General features: G+C 46.1%; 1 protein-coding gene across 1 annotated transcript in view; it reads right to left on the bottom strand.

The window, feature by feature from the left end:
* LOC128688799 (uncharacterized) overlaps positions 1-22,058 on the bottom strand; it is a 158,765-nt gene that overhangs the window by 87,089 nt on the left and 49,618 nt on the right. The window contains exon 3 of the mRNA XM_070085687.1: positions 2,676-2,883. Coding sequence (XP_069941788.1) covers positions 2,676-2,883 — 208 coding nt within the window. The remainder of the gene's footprint in view (positions 1-2,675; positions 2,884-22,058) is intronic.

Here is a 22,058-nt window from a genome sequence, read left to right as displayed (position 1 = left end):
TCACGTACCATGACTCGTTGCTGCCTCCCTGTCAGGTATTCCCTGATCCACTGCAGTGCCCTCCCTGTTACATGCGCCTGATCCTCCAGCTTCTGCACTAATCTCTTGTGAGGAACTGTGTCAAAGGCCTTCCTGCAGTCTATGAAAACGCAATCAATCCACTCCTCTCTCTCGTGTCTTACTTCTGTAACCTTGTCATAAAACTCCAGGAGGTTTGTGATACAAGATTTGCCTTCCATGAACCCATGCTGGTTTTCATTTATAATCTTGTTCCGTTCCAGGTGTTCGACCACTCTCCTGATAATCTTCTCCATGACTTTGCACACAATACATGTCAGAGACACAGGTCTGTAGTTTAGTGCCTCGTTTCTGTTTCCTTTCTTAGATATGGGGACTACATTTGCTGTCTTCCATTTCTCAGGTAGTTGCCCAGTTTCAAGGGATATGTTGAAGATTGTGGTTAGAGGCACGCACAGCATCTCTGCTCCTTCTCTAAGGACCCATGGGGAGATGTCCGGTCTCATCGCCTTTGAGGTATCAAGGTCACTTAGCAGCTTCTTCACCTCCTCCTCGGTTGTTCGTATGTCATCCAACACTTGGTGGTATATTCCTCTTGATGTTCCCTTCTGTACTGACTTCCCACAGCCCTTCCTGTCTCTACTGTAAAAACTTCCTTAAATCTCCTGTTTAGCTCCTCACATACCTCCTGGTCATTTCTTGTGAGTTCTCCCCCTTCTTTCCTTAATCTGATCACCTGGTCTTTGACTGTTGTCTTCCTCCTGATGTGGCTATACAACAGTTTCGGGACAGTCTTGATTTTCGATGCTATGTCATTTTCATACTGTCGCTGGGCCTCCCTCCTTACCTGTGCGTACTCGTTCCTGGCTCTGCGACTGATCTCCCTATTTTCGTGTGTTTTCTGCCTTCTGTACTTTTTCCATTCTCTATTGCACTTTGTTTTTGCCTTCTTACACCGTCGGGTAAACCAGGGGCTTGTTCTGGTCTTCCCATTGTTTCTGTTGCCCTTGCTCTGGTCTTCCCGTTGTTTCTGTTGCCCTTGGGAATAAACCTTTCCACTGCCTCCTTGCATTTTGTTGTTACATATTCCATCATTTCATTTACTGGCTTTCCTGCGAGTTCTCTGTCCCATGGGACCTCCTGCAGGAAGTTCCTCAACCTTATGTAGTCCCCTCTTTTATAGTCAGGCTTTTCCCATTCAACTCCTGTTACTCTCTCCACTTGCAGCTCTACTATATATTCAAAGCACAGAACCACGTGGTCGCTAGCTCCTAGGGGACTCTCATACATGATGTCCTCAATGTCTGAACTGCCCATGGTGAACACAAGGTCCAATCTTGCTGGTTCATCCTCCCCTCTCACTCTGGTAGTGTCCTTAACATGTTGGTGCATGAGGTTTTCCAGCACAACGTCCATCATCTTGGCTCTCCATGTTTCGAGACCCCCATGTGGCTCCAGGTTTTCCCAGTCAATCTCCCTGTGGTTGAAATCCCCCATAACCAGCAACTTTGCTCTGCTGGAGTGAGCTCTTCTTGCCACCTCAGCAAGTGTGTCCCCCATTGCTCTGTTGCTCTCTTCATATTCCTCTCTTGGCCTACTGCAGTTCTGTGGTGGATTATACATCACTGCAATGACCACCTTGTGTTTCCCAGACTGAAGTGTACCTACTATGTAGTCTCTTTCTCCCATCTCATCTATGCCTTCCATTTTCTCGAATTTCCATCTGTTTTTTACTAGCAGAGCAACCCCAGCTCCCCCTCTGCCCCTTCTATCTTTCCTCATGATCTGGTATCCTGGTGGGAAGATTGCATCTGTTATTGTCCCCGTGAGTTTTGTCTCTGTAACTGCTATGATGTCTGGGGACTTCTCATTGATTCTTTCTTGCCATTCCTCATGTTTATTCGTTAATCCATCTGCATTTTTGTACCAAACCTTCAACTTCTGTTCTAATACTGTAACTGTGGTGTGGGGGGTGGGAACAGAGGGATCGGTGTGTGATGGTTGGTTTGGATTGTTCAGTTGCCTTGGGGGTGTCTTGGCTGGGGTCCTTCTGCAGGTGTTTCTGGGGGGTGTGCTTGTCCTTCCACTTGTTCATGGGTTATTTTGCTCTCCTTTTTCATTTCCTCCCATTTCTCCTTTCGTTTCTGAACTCTCTCTTTCATCGTCTTCCTTTCCTCCTGTGTTCTGTCTCGATCGAGGTACACACTCATGAACTCCTGCCTGCCTGTGTGTGTGTACTCACCTATTTGTGGTTGCAGGGGTCGAGTCTTAGTTCCTGGCCCCACCTCTTCACCGGTTGCTACTGGGCCCTCTCTCTCCCCGCTCCATGAGCTTTATCAAACCTCGTCTTGTGTGTGTGTGTGTGTGTGTGTGTGTGTGTGTGTGTGTGTGTGTGTGTCTGGGAGAGGTCTTAGCTCATCTTATCCACTCACTTGGGTAGTGGTCTGAGACCATTGCAATCACTCACTGTATCCAGTCACTTGAGGGAAGATCTTGTTTGTGTGTATTCACTCATCCGGAAATAGGTCTGAGCAGTATATTGACAGACCTGAGCAGAGATTTCAGTTTCTTATCTATGCAAACACCTGGGTAGTGGTGGGGGCTACAAATGCATACACTCACCTGGGAATAGAAGTGAACTGTGTCCATGTACTCACCCGGGGATAGATCTGGACTGATGGGAACACACGCTGCTCCCTGGAGCACCACTGCCAGTAATACTAGAGCGAATTCTATGTGGTTAGGAGTGATAAGGAGGATGGCCTCTTCGGGCAACACTCCAGCGTCTTCAAGACCCGCCCGTATCCTGGGCACCACCCTGCTCACCTCTAAGTATGTGCGGTGTTCACCCGTGGCCGCGTCTACCTGTGGACATGGGAGTCAGTCCTGGATTACTCATTAAGTAAAAAACACAAGTGTCCAGGTCACAGAAAGCTTCAAAGATATCCAGAAATGTTTATTAGAAAATATAAATTTTGGGGGAAACAAAAATTGAATGAACTAACATTAGATGCCATGAACAAAGTATATAAGTCTGTACTGAGGAAAACATCAGTGATCGTCAGTGATCTCAATATCTTCCCAGTTAATGCTGGGAAGATATTGAGGTAGACGTGGTCTTCAAACAGTGGTGATGGCCCTGAGACAGTGGTGGTGGTTTTGACACAGTGGTGGTGGTGGTGGTAATGGTCTTGACACAGTGATGGTGGTGGTGGTCTTGATGCAGTGGTGGTGGTCTTGACACAGTTACCTGGAGGTTATTCCGGGGATCAACTCCCCCGCGGCCCGGTCCATGACCAGGCCTCCCGATGGATCAGGGCCTGATCAATTAGGCTGTTACTGCTGGCCGCACGCAGTCCAACGTACGAGCCACAGCCCGGCTGATCCGGCACTGACTTTAGGTATCTGTCCAGCTCTCTCTTGAAGGAAGCCAGGGGTTTATTGGCAATTCCCCTAATGCTTGATGGGAGGCTGTTGAACAGTCTTGTGCCCCGGACACTTACGTGTTTTCCCTTAATGTACCAATGGCGCCCCTACTTTTTATTGGGGGCATTTTGCATCGCCTGCCCAGTCTTTTACTTTCGTAGGGAGTGATTTCTGTGTGCAGATTTGGGACCATTCCTTCCAGGATTTTCCAAGTGTAGATTATGATATATCTCTCCCTCCTGCGTTCCAACGAGTACAAGTCAAGTGCTACCAAGCGTTCCCAGTAGTTAAGGTGCTTGGCAGAACTTATACGTGAAGTGAAGGATCTCTGTACACTCTCTAGATCTGCGATTTCACCTGCTTTGAACGGAGATGTTAATGTACAGTGGTATTCCAGCCTAGAGAGAACAAGTGATTTGAAAAGGATCATCACTGGCTTGGCATCTCTCGTTTTGAACGTTCTCATTATCCATCCTATCATTTTCTTTGCACTTGTGATCGTGGCAGTGTTGTGATCCTTGAAAGTGAGATCCTCAGACATTACTACTCCCAGGTCCCTTACATTATTTTTCCGCTCTATTGTATGGCCAGAGTTTGTAGTATACTCTGTTCTAGTTATTATCTCCTCCAGTTTTCCATAACGGAGTAGTTGGAATTTGTCCTCATTGAACATCATATTGTTTACCGTTGCCCACTGAAAAACTTTGTTTATATCTTCTTGGAGGTTAACCGCGTCCTCAGCAGATGACAGCCTCATGCAGATCCTAGTATCATCCGCAAAGGATGATACGGTGCTGTGATGTATATCTCTCTCTATGTCTGATATGAGGATAAGGAATAAGATGAGGGCGAGTACTGTGCCTTGTGAAGCAGAGCTCTTCACTATGGCAGCCTCCGATTTAACTCTGTTGACCACTACTCTTTGTGTTCGATTTGTTAGGAAGTTGAAGATCCATCTCCCCACTTTCCCAGTTATTCCTTTAGCACGTATTTTATGGGCTATTACGCCATGATCGCATTTGTCAAATGCTTTTGCAAAGTCTGTGTATATTACATCTGCATTCTGATTTTCTTCCAGTGCATCCAAGGCCATATCATAGTGATCCAGTAGTTGTGAGAGGCAGGAGCGACCTGCCCTGAGCCCATGTTGCCCTGGATTGTGCAGATTTGGTGGGGGTCTTGACATAGTGGAGGTGGTGGTCTTGCCACAGTGGTGGAGGTGGTCTTGACACAGTGGTGGTGGTGATCTTGGCACAGTAGTGGTGGTGATCTTGACACAGTGATGGTGGTGGTCTTGAAACAATGGTGGTGGTGGTGGTGGTCTTGTCACAGTGGTGGTGGTGGTGGTGGTGGTGGTGGTGGTGGTGGTGGTCTTCACACAGTGGCGGTGATAGTCTTGAGATAGTGGTGGTGGTGGTCATGACGTATTGGTTGTGGGGTCTTGACGTAGTTGTGGTGGTGATCTTGACATAGTGAGGGTGGTGGTCTTGACATAGTAGTGTTGGTCGTCTTGACATAGTGATGGTGGGGGTCTTGACATAGTGGTGGTGGGAGTCTTGACATAGTGGTGGTGGGGGTCTTCACATAGTTGTGGTGGTGGTCTTGACATAGTAGTGGTGGTGGTCTTGACACAGTGGTGGTGGTGGTCTTGACATACTGGGGATGAGGGGTTTTGACATAGTGTTGGTGGCTGTCTTGACATAGTGTTGATGGCTGTCTTGACATAGTGGTAGTGCTCTTGACATAGTGGTGGTGAGGGTTTTGACACATTGGTGGTCTGGACACAGTTACGGTGGGGGTCCTGACATAGTGGTGGTGGCGGTGGTTTTGACATAGTGGTAATGGGGGTTTTGTATTGTGGTGGTGGTGGTCTTGACATAGTAATGGTGGTGGTCTTGACATAGTGGTGGTGGTGGTCTTGACATAGTAATGGTGGTGGTCATGACATAGTGGTCGTGGTGGTCTTGACATAGTGGTGGTGGTGGTCTTGACATAGTGGTGGTGGTGGTCTTGACATAGTAATGGTGGTGGTCTTGACATAGTAGTGGTGGTGGTCTTGACATAGTGGTGGTGGTGGTCTTGACATAGTAATGGTGGTGGTCTTGACATAGTGGTGGTTGTGGTCTTGGCATAGTAATGGTGGTGGTCTTGACATAGTGGTGGTGGTGGTCTTGACATAGTAATGGTGGTGGTCTTGACATAGTGGTGGTGGTGGTCTTGACATAGTAATGGTGGTGGTCTTGACATAGTAGTGGTGGTGGTCTTGACATAGTAATGGTGGTGGTCTTGACATAGTGGTGGTGGTGGTCTTGACATAGTGGTGGTGGTGGTCTTGACATAGTGGTGGTGGTGGTCTTGACATAGTGGTGGTGGTGGTCTTGACATAGTGGTGGTGGTGGTCTTGACATAGTAGTGGTGGTGGTCTTGACATAGTAATGGTGGTGGTCTTGACATAGTGGTGGTGGTGGTCTTGACATAGTAGTGGTGGTGGTCTTGACATAGTAGTGGTGGTGGTCTTTACATAGTAGTGGTGGTGGTCTTGACATAGTAGTGGTGGTCTTGACATAGTAGTGGTGGTCTTGACATAGTAGTGGTGGTGGTCTTTACATAGTAGTGGTGGTGGTCTTGACATAGTAGTGGTGGTCTTGACATAGTAGTGGTGGTCTTGACATAGTAGTGGTGGTGGTCTTTACATAGTAGTGGTGGTGGTCTTGACATAGTAGTGGTGGTCTTGACATAGTAGTGGTGGTGGTCTTGGCATAGTAGTGGTGGTGGTCTTGACATAGTAGTGGCGGTGGTCTTGACATAGTAATGGTGGTGGTCTTGACATAGTAGTGGTTGTCTTGGCATAGTAGTGGTGGTGGTCTTGACATAGTAGTGGTGGTGGTCTTGACATAGTAGTGGTGGTGGTCTTGGCATAGTAGTGGTCTTGAAACAGTTATGGTGGGGGTCTTGATATAGTGGTTGTGTTGTTGGTCTTGACATAGTGGTGGTAGGGGGTCTTGACATAGTGGTGGTGGGGGTCTTGACACAGTGGTGGTGGTGGTCTTGACATAGAAGTGGTGGTGGTCTTGACATAGTGATAGTGGTTGGCTTGTCCCAGTGGTGTTGGTTTTGACACAATGGTCGTTGTGGTGGTCTTGACATACTAGTGGTGGTGGTCTTGACAGAGTGATAGTGATTGGCTTGTCCCAGTGATGGTGGTTTTTACACAATAGTCGTGGTTGTGGTATTGGTCTTGACACCTCTCCATGATGTGTTATAGGCAAACCACCACCACGACTCCATAATGTGTTAGAGGCAGACCACCACCACCACTCCATGGTGTGTTAGAGGCAGGCCACTACTCCATGGTGTGTTAGAGGCAGACCACTAATCCTACTCTTTGCTCAAATTTCATTCATATCAAGTTCTCCATTATGCACCCTCTCCCTCATATGTTCATTTCATTGGAACAAGATCCTACGTGCAGCAAAACCCATAACCAAAATTATACTCTCTCCATTGCCCTTACTGAATTCCTCTCTACTACGAGAAGCCACTAGGACTACTTACGTACACTCAGGCACACTTATTCACACCCAAATACACACACACACAATTTCTTGGGCTGCATTTTCTTGGACTGCAAGAAGGCGTTTGACACAGTTCCACACAAGAGATTAGTGCAAAACCTGGAGGACCAGGCAGGGAAAACAGGGAAGGCACTACAATGGATCAGGGAATACTTGTCAGGAAGACAGCAGCGAGTCATGGTACGTGGCGAGGTGTCAGAGTGAGCACCTGTGACGAGCGGGGTCCCACAGGGGTCAGTCCTAGGACCAGTGCTGTTTCTGGTGTTTGTGAACGACATGACGGAAGGAATAGACTCAGAAGTGTCCCTGTTTGAAGATGATGTGAAGTTGATGAGAAGAATTCATTCGATCGAAGACCAGGCAGAACTGCAAAGGGATCTGGACAGGCTGCAGATCTGATCTAGCAATTGGCTCCTGGAGTTCAACCCCACCAAGTGCAAAGTCATGAAGACTGGGGAAGGTCAAAGAAGACCACAGACGGAATACAGTCTAGGGAGGCCAGAGACTACAAACCTCACTCAAAGAAAAAGATCTTGGGGTGATATAACACCATGCACATCTCCTGAAGCGCACATCAACCAAATAACTGCTGCAGCATATGGGCGCCTAGCAAACCTAAGAACAGCATTCCGACATCTTAATAAGGAATCGTTCAGGACCCTGTACACCGTGTACGTTAGGCCCATATTGGAGTATGCGGCACCAGTCTGGAACCCACACCTAGCCAAGCACGTAAAGAAACTAGAGAAAGTGCAAAGGTTTGCAACAAGACTAGTCCCAGAGCTAAGAGGTATGTCCTACGAGGAGAGGTTAAGGGAAATCGACCTGACGACACTGGAAGACAGGAGAGATAGGGGGGACATGATAACGACATACAAAATACTGAGAGGAATTGACAAGGTGGACAAACACAGGATGTTCCAGAGATGGGACACAGCAACAAGGGGACACAGTTGGAAGTTGAAGACACAGATGAATGACAGGGATGTTAGGAAGTATTTCTTCAGCCACAGAGTAGTCAGGAAGTGGAATAGTTTGGGAAGCGATGTAGTGGAGGCAGGATCCATACATAGCTTTAAGCAGAGGTATGATAAAGCTCACGGTTCAGGGAGAGTGACCTAGTAGCGACCAGTGAAGAGGCGGGGCCAGGAGCTTGGACTCGACCCCTGCAACCTCAACTAGGTGAGTACACATACATCTACACACACACACACACACACACACACACACACACACACACACACACACACACACACACACACACACACACACACATACACACACACACACACACACATACACACACACACACACACACACACACACACACACACACACACACACACACGCACACACACACACACACACACACACACACACACATGCAGAGGAACAACCACGCCACCAAGAGTTACAAGAAAATACAAGGGAGAAAATGGCGATGTACAAATGGGATCCAGTGACACAGAATGAAAGGCAATGGAAGTAGAAGAGGGAGAAGTCAGTGTTTATTCATGGGCTTCGAGAGAGCGAGGGGAGAACACACAACGAAAGAGCAGGGCGAAAAACAACAGATTGAAAATATCATCAAAGAAAAAGGCGAGGAGGACATGAGTGAGATATTAAATTTTCAGTGAATAGGGGGATACACGAAGAGAAGAAATCGGCCTGGCAAGCTGATTTTCAAGACATAAACGGTGTGAAACAGGATCCTGCAGAAGAAACCAAGGCTGAAGGAATCGTCAACATACAAGAAGGTATTCCTAGACTGAGACAGAACAAGACAGAGCGACAGGAGGTGAGGGAAATGACACAGAAGCGAAAGGAGCTACGAAAAGAGACAAGGGCAAATTCAGTCAAGGACAACCAGAGCAGGGCAGAGCAACAAGCACAAGCACACACAGAACCACCCACAGAACCCCACAACAAAACACATTATCCAAACACAAACCACAATCCACACTTACAGCCCCCCACACCCCATCTTATGCTGTAGAATACCACAGCACACTGACAGGTTCCCGACCCTCATAGAACCCAAGAACACAATGCTGGAGAAGAAAATGAAGGTATGGTACACCAACGCTGACGGGATAATGAATAAGTGAGAGGAGTTGCACGAAAGAGTCAAAGAGACATCACCAGACATTATAGCTCTCACAGAAACCAAGCTCACAGGAATGATAGCAGATGCCATCTTTCCATTGGGATATCACATCCTGAGGAAAGACAGAGGGAGCAGAGGGGGTGGAGGAGTGGCACTGCTCATCAAAAACCATTGGGATTTTGATGAGCTGGAGAGATGAAACAAAGGAGAAGCAAGAGACCACATAATAGGAACACTTCAGTCTGGAGGTCCCAAGGCGGTAATTGCAGTGTTGTATAACCCTCCACAGAACAGCAGGAGGCCAAGGCAAGAGTATGATGAGAGTAACAGAGCGATGGTTGACACACTGGCTGAAGTGGCCAGACGAGATCATGCGAGCAGGGCAAAGCTGCTGATTATGAGTAACTTCAATCACAAGAAAATCAACTGGGAGAACCTGGAGCCACATGGGGGCCCAGAAACGTGGAGGCCAACATTATGAAGGTGGTACTGGAAAACCTCATGTATCAACACGTAAGGGACACTACCAGAGAGAGAGGAGGGGATGAGCCAGCAAGACTGGACCTAATATTCACCTTGAGTAGTGCAGATATTGAATACATCACATATGCAAGACCCCTCGGGGCCAGTGATCAGGTGGTTCTGAGCTTCGTATATATAGTACAATTACAAGTGAAGAGGGAAGCAGGAAGGGTAGGACGAATGAAGCCAGACTACAAGAGGGAGGTTCAGTGGGACAGAAATCTGGCAAGTCAGTACGCAAGATGATGGAATATGTGACAAAGATATGCAGGGAAGCTGAGGAAAGGTTTGTGCCAAGGGTAAAAGAAATATTGAGAAAGACAGGATGAGTCCTTGGTTCACCCAAAGGAGTACATAGACCAAAACCAGGTGTGCTAGAGAATGTAAGAAGTACAGAAGGCAATGGACTCAGGAGAATAAGGACAGCAGTCGCAGAGTCAGAAATAAATATGCACAGGCAAAAAGGGAGTCCCAACAACAATATGAAAATGACATAGCAGCAAAAGCCAAATCTGACCCAAAGCTGTTGTACAGCTACATCAGGAGGAGAACAACAGTCAAGGACCAGGTAATCAGGCTGATGAAGGAGGGAGGGGAGATCACAAGAAATGACCGTGAAGCATGAGAGGAGCTCAACATGAGATTCAAAGAAGTGTTCACAGAGGAGACAGAAAGGACTCCAGAAAGACGGAGACGTGGGATACGTCAAGTGTTGGACACAAATACAACCGAGAAACAAGTGAAGAGGCTACTAAGCGAGGTAGATACCTCAAAGGCAATGAGGCAGGATGACAACTCTCCATGGGTTCTGAGAGAGGGAGCAGAGGTGCTATGTATACCACTAACAACAGTCTTCAATACATCTGTCAACACATCAGGGCGACTATCTGAGGTATGGAAGACAGCAAATGTAATCCCAGTTTTTTAAAATAGGAGACAGACACGAAGCATTAAACGGCAGACAAGTGCCACCGACAAGTTTAACATGCAAAGTCGTGGATAAGATTATCAGGAGAGTGGTGGAGCTCCTAGAAATGAATGAGCTTATTAACGACAGCCAGCATGGCTTCAGGGATGGGAAATCCTGTGTCATAAACAGTGTGACAGCAGTAAGACAAGAGAGAGAGTGGTGGGTAGACTGCATTTTCTTGGACTGTAAGAAGGCGTTTGACACAGTCCCACACAAGAGATTAGTGCAAGAGCTTGAGAACCAGGCAGAAATAACACGGAAGACACTGCATTGGATCAAGGAATTCCTGTCAGGAAGACAACAGTGAGTCATGGTTAGTGGCGAGGTGTCAGAGTGGGTGCCTGTGACGAGCAGGGTTCCACAGGGGTCAGTCCTAGATTCGGTGCTGTCCCTGGCAGGACGACAAAGGAATCTGGACAGGCTAGAGACCTGGTCCAGCAACTGGCTTCTGAAGTTCAACCCCACCAAATGCAAAGACTTGGGAAGGACAAAGAAGACCGCAGACGGAGTACACTCTAGGGTGGCAAGAGACTACAAAGGATCTTGGGGTGGGTATAACACCAGGAACATCTCCGGAGGCGGACATCAACCAAATAACTCCTGGAGCATACAGGCGCCTAATAAACCTAAGAACAGCTTTTCGACATCTTAATTAGGAATAAGTCAGGATCCTGTACACCGTGTACGTTAGGCCTATATCAGAGTATGCAGCACCAATTTGGAACCCACATCTAGCCAAGCATGTAAGGAAACTAGAAAAAGTGCGAAGGTTTGCAACAAGATTAGTCCCGTAGCAAAGGGGCATGTCCTACGAGGAGAGGTTAAGGGAAATCGACCTGACGACACTGGAGGTCAGGAGAGATAGAGGAGATATGATAACAACATATAGAATACTGAGAGGAATCGACAAGATGTACAGAGAAAGGATGTTCCAGAGATGGAACACAGTAACAAGGGGTCACAGTTGTAAGTTGAAAACTCGGAAGAATCACATGGACGTTAGGAAGCTTTTCTTCAGTCACAGAGTTGCCAGGAAGTGGAATAGTCTGGGAAGTGATGTAGTGGAGGCAGGCTCTATACATAGCTTTAAGAAGAGGTATGATAAAGCTCATGGAGCAATAAGAGAGGCCTATTAGCGACCAGTGAAGAGGGGGGCCAGGAGCTTTGAATCGACCCATGCAACCACAATTAGGTGAGTACACACACACGTTTTCCTAGACTGCAGGAAGGCGTTTGACACAGTTCCGCACAAGAGATTGGTGCAAAAACTGGAGGACCAAGCAGGGATAACAGGGAAGGCACTACAGTGGATCAGGGAATACTTGTCAGGAAGACAGCAGCGAGTCATGGTACGTGGCGAGGTGTCAGAGTGGGCACCTGTGACCAGCGGGGTCCCACAGGGGTCAGTCTTAGGACCAGAGGACCAGTGCTGTTTCTGGTATTTGTCAACGACGTGACGGAAGGAATAGACTCGGAGGTGTCCATGTTTGCAGATGACGTGAAATTGATGAGAAGAATTCACTCGATCGAAGACCAGGCAGAATTACAAAGGGATCTAGACAGGCTGCAGACATGGTCCAGCAATTGGCTCCTGGAGTTCAATCCCAACAAGTGCAAAGTCATGAAGATTGGGGAAGGGCAAAGAAGACCGCAGACGGAGTACAGTCTAGGGGCCCAGAGACTACAAACCTTACTCAAGGAAAAAGATCTTGGGGTGAGTATAACACCAGGCACATCTCCTGAAGCGCACATCAACCAAATAACTGCTGCAGCATATGGTAGCCTAGCAAACCTCAGAACAGCATTCCGACATCTTAATAAGGAATCGTTCAGGACCCTGTACACAGTGTACGTTAGTCCCATATTGGAGTATGCGGTACCAGTTTGGAACCCACACCTAGCCAAGCACGTAAAGAAACTAGAGAAAGTGCAAAGGTTAGCAACAAGACTAGTCCCAGAGCTAAGAGGTATGTCCTACGAGGAGAGGTTAAGGGAAATCAACCTGACGACACTGGAGGACAGGAGAGATAGGGGGGACATGATAACGACATACAAAATACTGAGAGGAATTGACAAGGTGGACAAACACAGGATGTTCCAGAGATGGGACACAGCAACAAGGGGACACAGTTGGACATGATAACGACATACAAAATACTGAGAGGAATTGACAAGGTGGACAAACACAGGATGTTCCAGAGATGGGACACAGCAACAAGGGGACACAGTTGGAAGTTGAAGACGCAGATGAATCATAGGGATGTTAGGAAGTATTTCTTCAGCCACAGAGTGGTCAGCAAGTGGAATAGTTTGGGAAGCGATGTAGTGGAGGCAGGATCCATACATAGCTTTAAGCAGAGGTATGATAAAGCTCACGGTTCAGGGAGAGTGACCTAGTAGCGATCGGTGAAGAGGCGGGGCCAGGAGCTCGGACTCGACCCCTGCAACCTCAACTAGGTGAGTACAACTAGGTGAGTACAACTAGGTGAGTACACACACACATACACACACACACATACAGACACACATGCACACACACACACACACATACACAGGAGCTCGGACTCGACCCCCGCAACCTCAACTAGGTGAGTACATACACACACATGCACAGTCATACACACACACACACACACACACACACACACACACACACACACCCACACACACCCACACACCCACTCACACACACATAAGAACATAAGAACATAAGAAAGAAGGAACACTGCAACAAGCCTACTGACCTATGCGGAGCAGGTCTATGTGCCCCCCGGGATAAGACCAATGACCCACCCCCGGATTATCCAAATGACCCACCCAGTCTGGTCATCCCCACTCAAGGATGGAGCACTGTACCAGACCCAGCACCACTAGCTAGTCAGGTCCAACTCACACCCACCCACACCCACTCATGTATTTATCTAACATACTTTTAAAACTACACAACGTTTTAGCCTCAATAACTGTACTCGGGAGTTTGTTCCACTCATCCGCAACTCTATTACCAAACCAGTACTTTCCTATATCCTTCCTGAATCTAAATTTTTCCAACTTGAAACCATTGCTGCGAGTCCTGTCTTGGCTGGAAATTTTCAGCACACTATTTACATCCCCTTTATTTATTCCTGTTTTCCATTTATACACCTCGATCATATCCCCCCTAAATCTACGCCTTTCGAGAGAGTGCAGATTCAGGGCCCTCAGTCTATCCTCATAGGGAAGATTTCTGATACATGGGATCATCTTTGTCATCCTCCTTTGTACGTTTTCCAGAGCATTTATATCCATTCTGTAATACGGTGACCACAACTGAGCAGCATAGTCTAAATGAGGCCTAACCAAGGATATATAGAGTTGAAGAACAACCCGAGGACTTCTATTATTTATACTTCTAGATATGAAGCCAAGAATTCTGTTAGCTTTATTGCGAACACTAATACATTGTTGTCTTGGTTTTAGGTTACTGCTAACCAGAACTCCTAAATCCTTTCCGCACTCGGTAGTATTAAGATCTACATTGTTTAGTTTATATGTGGCATGGTTATTTAACTGTCCAACATTTAGAACTTTGCATTTGTCAATATTAAACTGCATCTGCCACTTCTCCGAACATTGCGTCAGTCTATTCAAATCATCCTGGAGTGCTCTAATGTCCTTATTAGAATGAATTGGACGGCCTATTTTGGTGTCATCAGCAAATTTGCTTATATCGCTATTTATTCCCTCATCTATGTCGTTTATGTAAATTGTGAACAACAACGGGCCCAACACTGACCCCTGAGGAACACCGCTTGTGACGTGCCCCCATTCTGATTTCTCCCCATTTATGCAAACTCTCTGCTGTCTATTTGTCAGCCATGCCTCTACCCAGGAAAAAATTTCTCCTCCTATTCCGTGTGCCTTAAGTTTCCTCAATAGCCTCTGGTGTGGAACTCTATCGAAAGCCTTACTGAAGTCCATATACACAATACCATATTCATTATCATGATCTACCTCCTCAAACGCCTTAGTGTAAAAAGTTAGTAAATTCGTAAGACAGGAACGCCCCTTTGTAAAACCGTGTTGAGAATCATTAATCAATCTGTGCCTGTCAAGATGGCTACGAATTGCTTCGGCAATGATTGATTCCATAAATTTTCCCACTGTGGAGGTAAGGCTTATTGGTCTATAGTTCGAAGCCAAGGACCTGTCACCTGCCTTGTAAATAGGTATTACATTTGCCATTTTCCACTTATCAGGCACTATGCCAGTTTATAGTGATATGTTAAAAAGATTAGCCAAAGGTATGCTAAGTTCCTCTTTACATTCCTTTAACACCCTTGCAAACATTTCATCAGTACCTGGGGATTTGTTAGGTTTTAGTTTCTCTATTTGTCTGAGGACCATGTCACTAGTTACCGCAATCGTACGTAATCTATTATTTCAGGAATATCGCTAGTATTTTCCTGGGTGAAAACTGAGAGGAAGTAGGTATTTAGAATTTCACACATATCCTTATCACTGTCAGTGATCTGACCAGAGTTACTCTTATTTCCCTAATCTTATTTCTGTATACCTGAAAGAACCCTTTTGGGTTAGTCTTTGAATCCCTTGCGACATTATCCTCATAATCTCTTTTTGCTTTTCTTATTCCTTTCTTTATTTCTCTCTTTAATTGAATATATTGATTTCTTAACTGCCGATCCCCTCTTTTGATACGCCTATATATGCCTCTCTTTTGACTAATGAGATGTTTTAATCTATTGTTCATTCATTTGGGATCATTTTTGTTAGATCTAATTTCCCTACTCGGAACAAAAGTTGTCTGGGCAGCTAGAACTATGCTCTGTAAAACGTCATATTGGCAACCAGGATCACCTACCTGACCCATAGTTAGGACATCCCAATTTAGCCCACCCAAGTAATTTTTCAGTCCCATGAAGTCGGCCAAGCGAAAGTCTTGGACAGAGATTTGATTGCAGTTATCTGGGTAATTCCATGATATATTGAAACTAAGTGATTTGTGATCACCTTCCCCAAGCTCATCATTAACCTCTAGATTATTAATTAGTGAATCTTTGTTTGCAAGAACCAAGTCAAGCAGATTGTTTCCTCTAGATGGTTCTGTCACAACCTGTTCTAAAAAGCAATCCTGAACCCTATCAAGAAAGTCACTAGACTCAAGATTTCCTGTCATATTGTTCCAATCAATTTGTCTAAAGTTAAAATCTCCTATTATCACAACATTTTCATATCTAGATGCCTTATGAATTTCGTCCCATAACAGCTTACTGCACTCCCTATCAAGGTTTGGGGGCCTATAAATCACACCCAAAATTAATTTGTCACGACCCTCGATAAACTGAAGCCAAACCGATTCTGTATTCGATGTTTCTAATCTTATATCATGTCTAAGACAACAATTTAAATTTTCTCTGACATACATCGCCACACCACCACCCTTCCTGTTGACCCTATCAGTGTGGAATAATTTATAACTTTGTATGTTGCATTCAGAAGGCATTTCTCTATCTTTCAGGTTGAACCAGGTCTCTGTTATACCAATAATATCTATATTACCTACACTTGCAAATAATTTTAGCTCATCTATCTTATTTCTTAGACTCCTACTATTTGTATAGCTAGTCACTCGTTGCCCTCTACTATCTCTTTGTTTGTTGATCAATTGATTTGCCATTTCTAGCAACTTTATTTTGAATATTCTCTTTTAAACATATCCCTGAGGTATCCCGGTAATAACTGCTGTTTTTAACCCTAATGCTGCAGCCTGATTGTTTCCCACAAACACCCATACCTCTATAATCTATCAGTTTAAATTCCTAGACAAGTCATCAATTACCCTCTCAGTTGAATTAGCTAATGCAACCACTCCATCCCCAGAGAGATGAACCCCATCCCTTGCATACATATCAATTTTGCCAAAGAAAAGGCCCCAGTTATCAATGAATGGGATTGCAAGTTCCTTGCAGTACCTGTCTAGCCAGCGATTTATACCAATTGCCCTAGACATCCATTCATTGCCCACTCCCTTTCTAGGAAAGATGCTACATATGACTAACTACTTCTATGGCTGACCTGTACTTATCCAGCAGCTTCTCTCTCCTGCCCTTCCCAGTGTCATTACCCCCAGCACTAAGACAGATAATGGGCTTGTTCCCATTACCTGCCATAATATTATCCAACCTGCTGACTATGTCACCAACACCAGCTCCAGGAAGACACACTCTCTGTCTGACCTTTCTGTCTCTGTTACAAAATGCACGGTCCATATGTCTTACCTGAGAATCGCCTATTAAAATATTCTTACCTTGATTAGCAGGGGAATCAGTGGTACCTTCAACCTCACTAACCACTGAAGTACACTCGTCTTGGAGAACAGAGAATCGATTTCCTACCTTCACATCTTCTCTATTAACTCTCCTCATCTTACTTCTTCCTGAACTGTGAACCACTTGCCACTTAAAGGGCTGCCACTATCACTGCTGGTGACCATTCCTACCTTACCAGCTAAATCCTTCTCACACTCGCTCCCAAACTCATCTATGCGAAGCTTCAGCTTCCTATTTTCCTCCTGAAGTAGAATCTCCTTCTTCAACACTTGAACCTGGGATTCTAAAGCACAACAACACACACACACACATACACACACTCACACACACACACACATGCACACACACACACACACACACACACACACACACACACACACACACACACACACACACACACACACACACACACACACATACACACACACACACACATACACACACATACACACACACACACACACACCCACACACACACACACACACACACACACACACACACACACACACACACACACACACACACACACACGCACACATACATACACACATACACACAACACCAGGCACATCTCCTGAAGCGCACATCAACCAAATAACTGCTGCAGCATATGGGCGCCTAGCAAACCTCAGAACAGCATTCCGACATCTTAATAAGGAATCGTTCAGGACCCTGTACACAGTGTACGTTAGTCCCATATTGGAGTATGCGGCACCAGTTTGGAACCCACACCTAGCCAAGCACGTAAAGAAACTAGAGAAAGTGCAAAGGTTTGCAACAAGACTAGTCCCAGAGCTAAGAGGTATGTCCTACGAGGAGAGGTTAAGGGAAATCAACCTGACGACACTGGAGGACAGGAGAGATAGGGGGGACATAATAACGACATACAAAATACTGAGAGGAATTGACAAGGTGGACAAAGACAGGATGTTCCAGAGATTGGACACAGTAACAAGGGGACACAGTTGGAAGCTGAAGACACAGATGAATCACAGGGATCTTAGGAAGTATTTCTTCAGCCACAGAGTAGTCAGTAAGTGGAATAGTTTGGGAAGCGATGTAGTGGAGGCAGGATCCATACATAGCTTTAAGCAGAGGTATGATAAAGCTCACGGTTCAGGGAGGGTGGCCTAGTAGCGACCAGCGAAGAGGCGGGGCCAGGAGCTTGGACTCGACCCCTGCAACCTCAACTAGGTGAGTACACACACACACACACACACACACACTCGGACACACGAACACGCACTTAAACACTCACTGATACACACACACCCATTTAAGCACACTTATACATAATCCTATGCACACATTTATACAATTTATACAAGATTATTCACACACAAGCTTATTCACACAAGTATACACATTTATACAACCCCTCACACCCTTACACACACATCCATCCCTCACACTACCACTACCACATAACACCAGACAATCCAACTCCAATTCCTCGAATTAAGAATCCCCAAAACTTCTTACTACTAACACATTACCGATTAACTCCAACTCCCCGGATCGAAAGCATCCTCTATTACTCACCAAATATCATACTATGCCTGCCGGAGGAGTAACATACTTATCCTTCTTCCTAGAGGATCTGTCTAATAGACACCTGTCTGCCAGCCCTGGTTCTGTTTTAAATTACCAGTTACTCATCGTTACTGAGTACTTATTAGCCAGTTTTTATCATCCTAAGAGAGTGGGACAGCTTACAAGCAGCTGGTGGTACCTGGAAACCCACACCTGACTCCCCCAAAACCACGCATAGGTGAAATACTTGCGATGCAGCCTGTAGCACCCTGTAGCAGCGTGTAGTAGCCTGTAGCAGCCTGTAGGCTGTCCGACTCGCTGTGATGTACTGGCATATCTTCACCTCCATTTCTTCTCTTTATATAATATATTCCTATTTACTGTGCTTCTCTCACTAGTCACACAATGATTTCACTTAATCATTCTTGGGTGACATGTGGTAACGTCTCATGCACCAAACTAGACCTGCCGTTTCTGACTTGCTCCAAATTTGCTTGTAAAACTGTCGCTCTCTCCTCACAGATAACAAAAAAGGCACAATACCGTGACTGGAACGATACACAAATAACACGCACATAAAAGAGAGAAGCTTACGACGACGTTTCGGTCCGACTTGGACCATTGACAAAGTCACACTAACCAGAGGTGGAGCAGGACGGCTATACATAGGCAGGAAGAGGTGGTGGTAGTAGTAGTAGTAGTAGTAGTAGTAGTAGTACAAGAGTTGTATATAATACCGACAAGATGAAATTAAGACATGCACAACACCCGGGCATCCCCATCATAGACGTTTCGCCATCCAGCCAGCCACTGGATGGCGAAACATCCAGCCAGCCACTGGATGGCGAAACGTCCACAAGAAAGACAACCAGACGCCGCACATGTGTCTCAATTTCATCAGTAGTTGTAGTAGTAGAAGAAGAAGAAGAGGTAGTAGTAGTGGTAGTGGTAGAAGTGGGAAATAAAAAGGACGAGCCAGTCAAATACAAAGGAAGGGGAGCACTGCAAGAGAGCTAGATGCCCACAGAGGGAGAGCAAGCGCACAGAGGCGCGTGAAAGGGAAGTGGTGAAATAAATGAAGAAGGAACAGAAACACGAGACAGGAGAGAGAAAGACAACCCAGAGGAGAAAAGGAAAGAGGAAAGGGGAAGAGGAAGAAGAAGAAAAAGAAAAAGAAAAAATGAGGATTCAGGTTAAGTCACGGGTGTTCTGAAGTTTGGAGCACTTTACAATGTAGTGGGAGAGGAAGGCATCTACAGAGACGAAGCCAGGGCTAAGGTTCATACAAGGAAAGTTGTGTATTAGAGAGGATTCAACTAGACGGCGACTGTTCGAGTAGGAAGTAGGGAAGACAGTTTTAGCAGAAGACCAGTCAATAGGATGGCTATGATCTCTGACGTGACAGAAAAGAGCATTGTTAGTGTCGGCAAGCCTAACACTATTTTTGTGCTCCCTAAGTCTGTCAGAAAGAGATCGACCAGTTTCTCCGAAGTATTGAAGAGGACAGGAGGAGCAAGAAATAGAGTAGACACCAGGAACATCTGTAGAGGGAGGAGAGGTATGAACGAGATTAGTGCGAAGATGTTCCTGGTGTCTACTCTATTTCTTGCTCCTCCTGTCCTCTTCAATACTTCGGAGAAACTGGTCGATCTCTTTCTGACAGACTTAGGGAGCACAAAAATAGTGTTAGGCTTGCCGACACTAACAATGCTCTTTTCTGTCACGTCAGAGATCATAGCCATCCTATTGACTGGTCTTCTTCGTCTGTCCCGTCTTCCCAGCTCATCCCATTTGGGATCTTACCTGAACTTTCGTTCGTTCGTTCGTACCTCTGGTTAGTGTGACTTTGTCAATGGTCCAAGTCGGACCGAAACGTCGTCGTAAGCTTCTCTCTTTTATGTGCGGGTTATTTGTGTAGCTCTCTCCTCACTTATGTGGCTCAAGGAAACTTGTAAATCACTTGGGTAGCCTTAGGGAGCCCACATTCACAGAGCACTAAGGTTGTGACTCGCGCACGTGTGGTCCCTACTCACCTAATTGTTGTTAAGATAAGATAAGATTTCGTTCGGATTTTTAACCCCGGAGGGTTAGCCACCCAGGATAACCCAAGAAAGTCAGTGCGTCATCGAGGACTGTCTAACTTATTTCCATTGGGGTCCTTAATCTTGTCCCCCAGGATGCGACCCACACCAGTCGACTAACACCCAGGTACCTATTTGCTGCTAGGTGAACAGGACAACAGGTGTAAGGAAACGTGTCGAAATGTTTCCACCCGCCGGGAATCGAACCCGGGCCCTCCGTGTGTGAAGCGGGAGCTTTAGCCACCAGGCCACCGGGCCTGGGGTCGAAACTCAGCTCCTGGCCCCGCCTCTTCATTGACCGCTACTAGGTCCTCTCTCTACCTGCTCCATGAGCTTTATCATACCTCGTCTTAAAGCTATGTATGGTTCCTGCGTCCACTACATCACTTGCTAGACTATTCCAATTCCTGACTATGAAGAAATACTTCCTAATATCCCTTTGACTCATCATCTGTGTCTTTAACTTACAAGTGGGACCCTTTGCTTCTGTGTCCTCTCTCTGGAACATCCTGTCTCTGTAAACCCTGTCTATTCCACGCAGTATTTTGTATGTTGTTATCATGTCTCCCCTAACCCTTCTGTCCTCCAGTGTCGTCAGGCCGATTTCCCTTAACCTACCTTTGTAGGACATTTCCCTTAGGTCTCGAACCCTGTCGCAAACCTTTGCACTTTTCCTAATTTCTTGACGTGCTTGACCCGGTGTCGGTTCCAAACTGGTGCTGCATACTCAAGTATGGGCCTGACGTACACGGTGTCCAGTGTCTTGAACGATTCCTTACTAAGTTATCGGAACGCTATTCTCAGGCTTGCCAGGCGCCCATATGCTGCAGGAGTTATCTGGTTGATGTGTGCTTCCAGAGACATGCTCGGGGTTATACTCACCCCAAGATCTTTCTCCTTGAGTGAGGCTTGCAATTATTGGCCACCTAGCCTATACTCTGTCTTCGGTCTTCTTTGCCCTTCCCAGATCTTCATGACTTTGCTTTTGGCGGGGTTAAATTCGAGAAGCCACTTGCTGGACCAGGTGTCCAGCCTGTCCAGGTTACTTTGAAGTCCTGCCTGATCCTCATCTGATTTAATTCTCTTCATTAACTTCACATCATTTGGGAACAGGGACACTTCTGAGTCTATTCCTGCCATCATGTCATTCACATCTACTCTGTGTGTGTGTGTGTGTGTGTGTGTGTGTGTGTGTGTGTGTGTGAAGGTAGATTGAGTTGGATTGTAGTTGATGGGGCGTGAGCATCCAACCATTCTGTGCATGATACCATACGAAGGGTGGGAACAGGTGTTCCGATGCATTGGAGCAGGTTTACTGGGAGGAGAGGGTGAGTGTGGTAGTGGTGAGAGGTGGTGGAAGGGACGGAGTGAGGATTCAGACGGTAGGTATGCGGACGGAGGATGGCACATATGAAGGCACTGAAGTCACTTAAGGTGATGGAATGATGGGGAGAGTGTCAGACAGGGGGAGATTAGGTGGTAGTTAATGCAAAATG

The sequence above is a fragment of the Cherax quadricarinatus genome, chromosome 16 (assembly GCF_038502225.1).
Source record: "Cherax quadricarinatus isolate ZL_2023a chromosome 16, ASM3850222v1, whole genome shotgun sequence".
Taxonomy (NCBI): Eukaryota; Metazoa; Arthropoda; class Malacostraca; order Decapoda; family Parastacidae; genus Cherax; species Cherax quadricarinatus.
The sequence above is the reverse complement of the archived record's forward strand: the minus strand, read 5'-3'. Positions and strand labels throughout refer to the sequence as shown.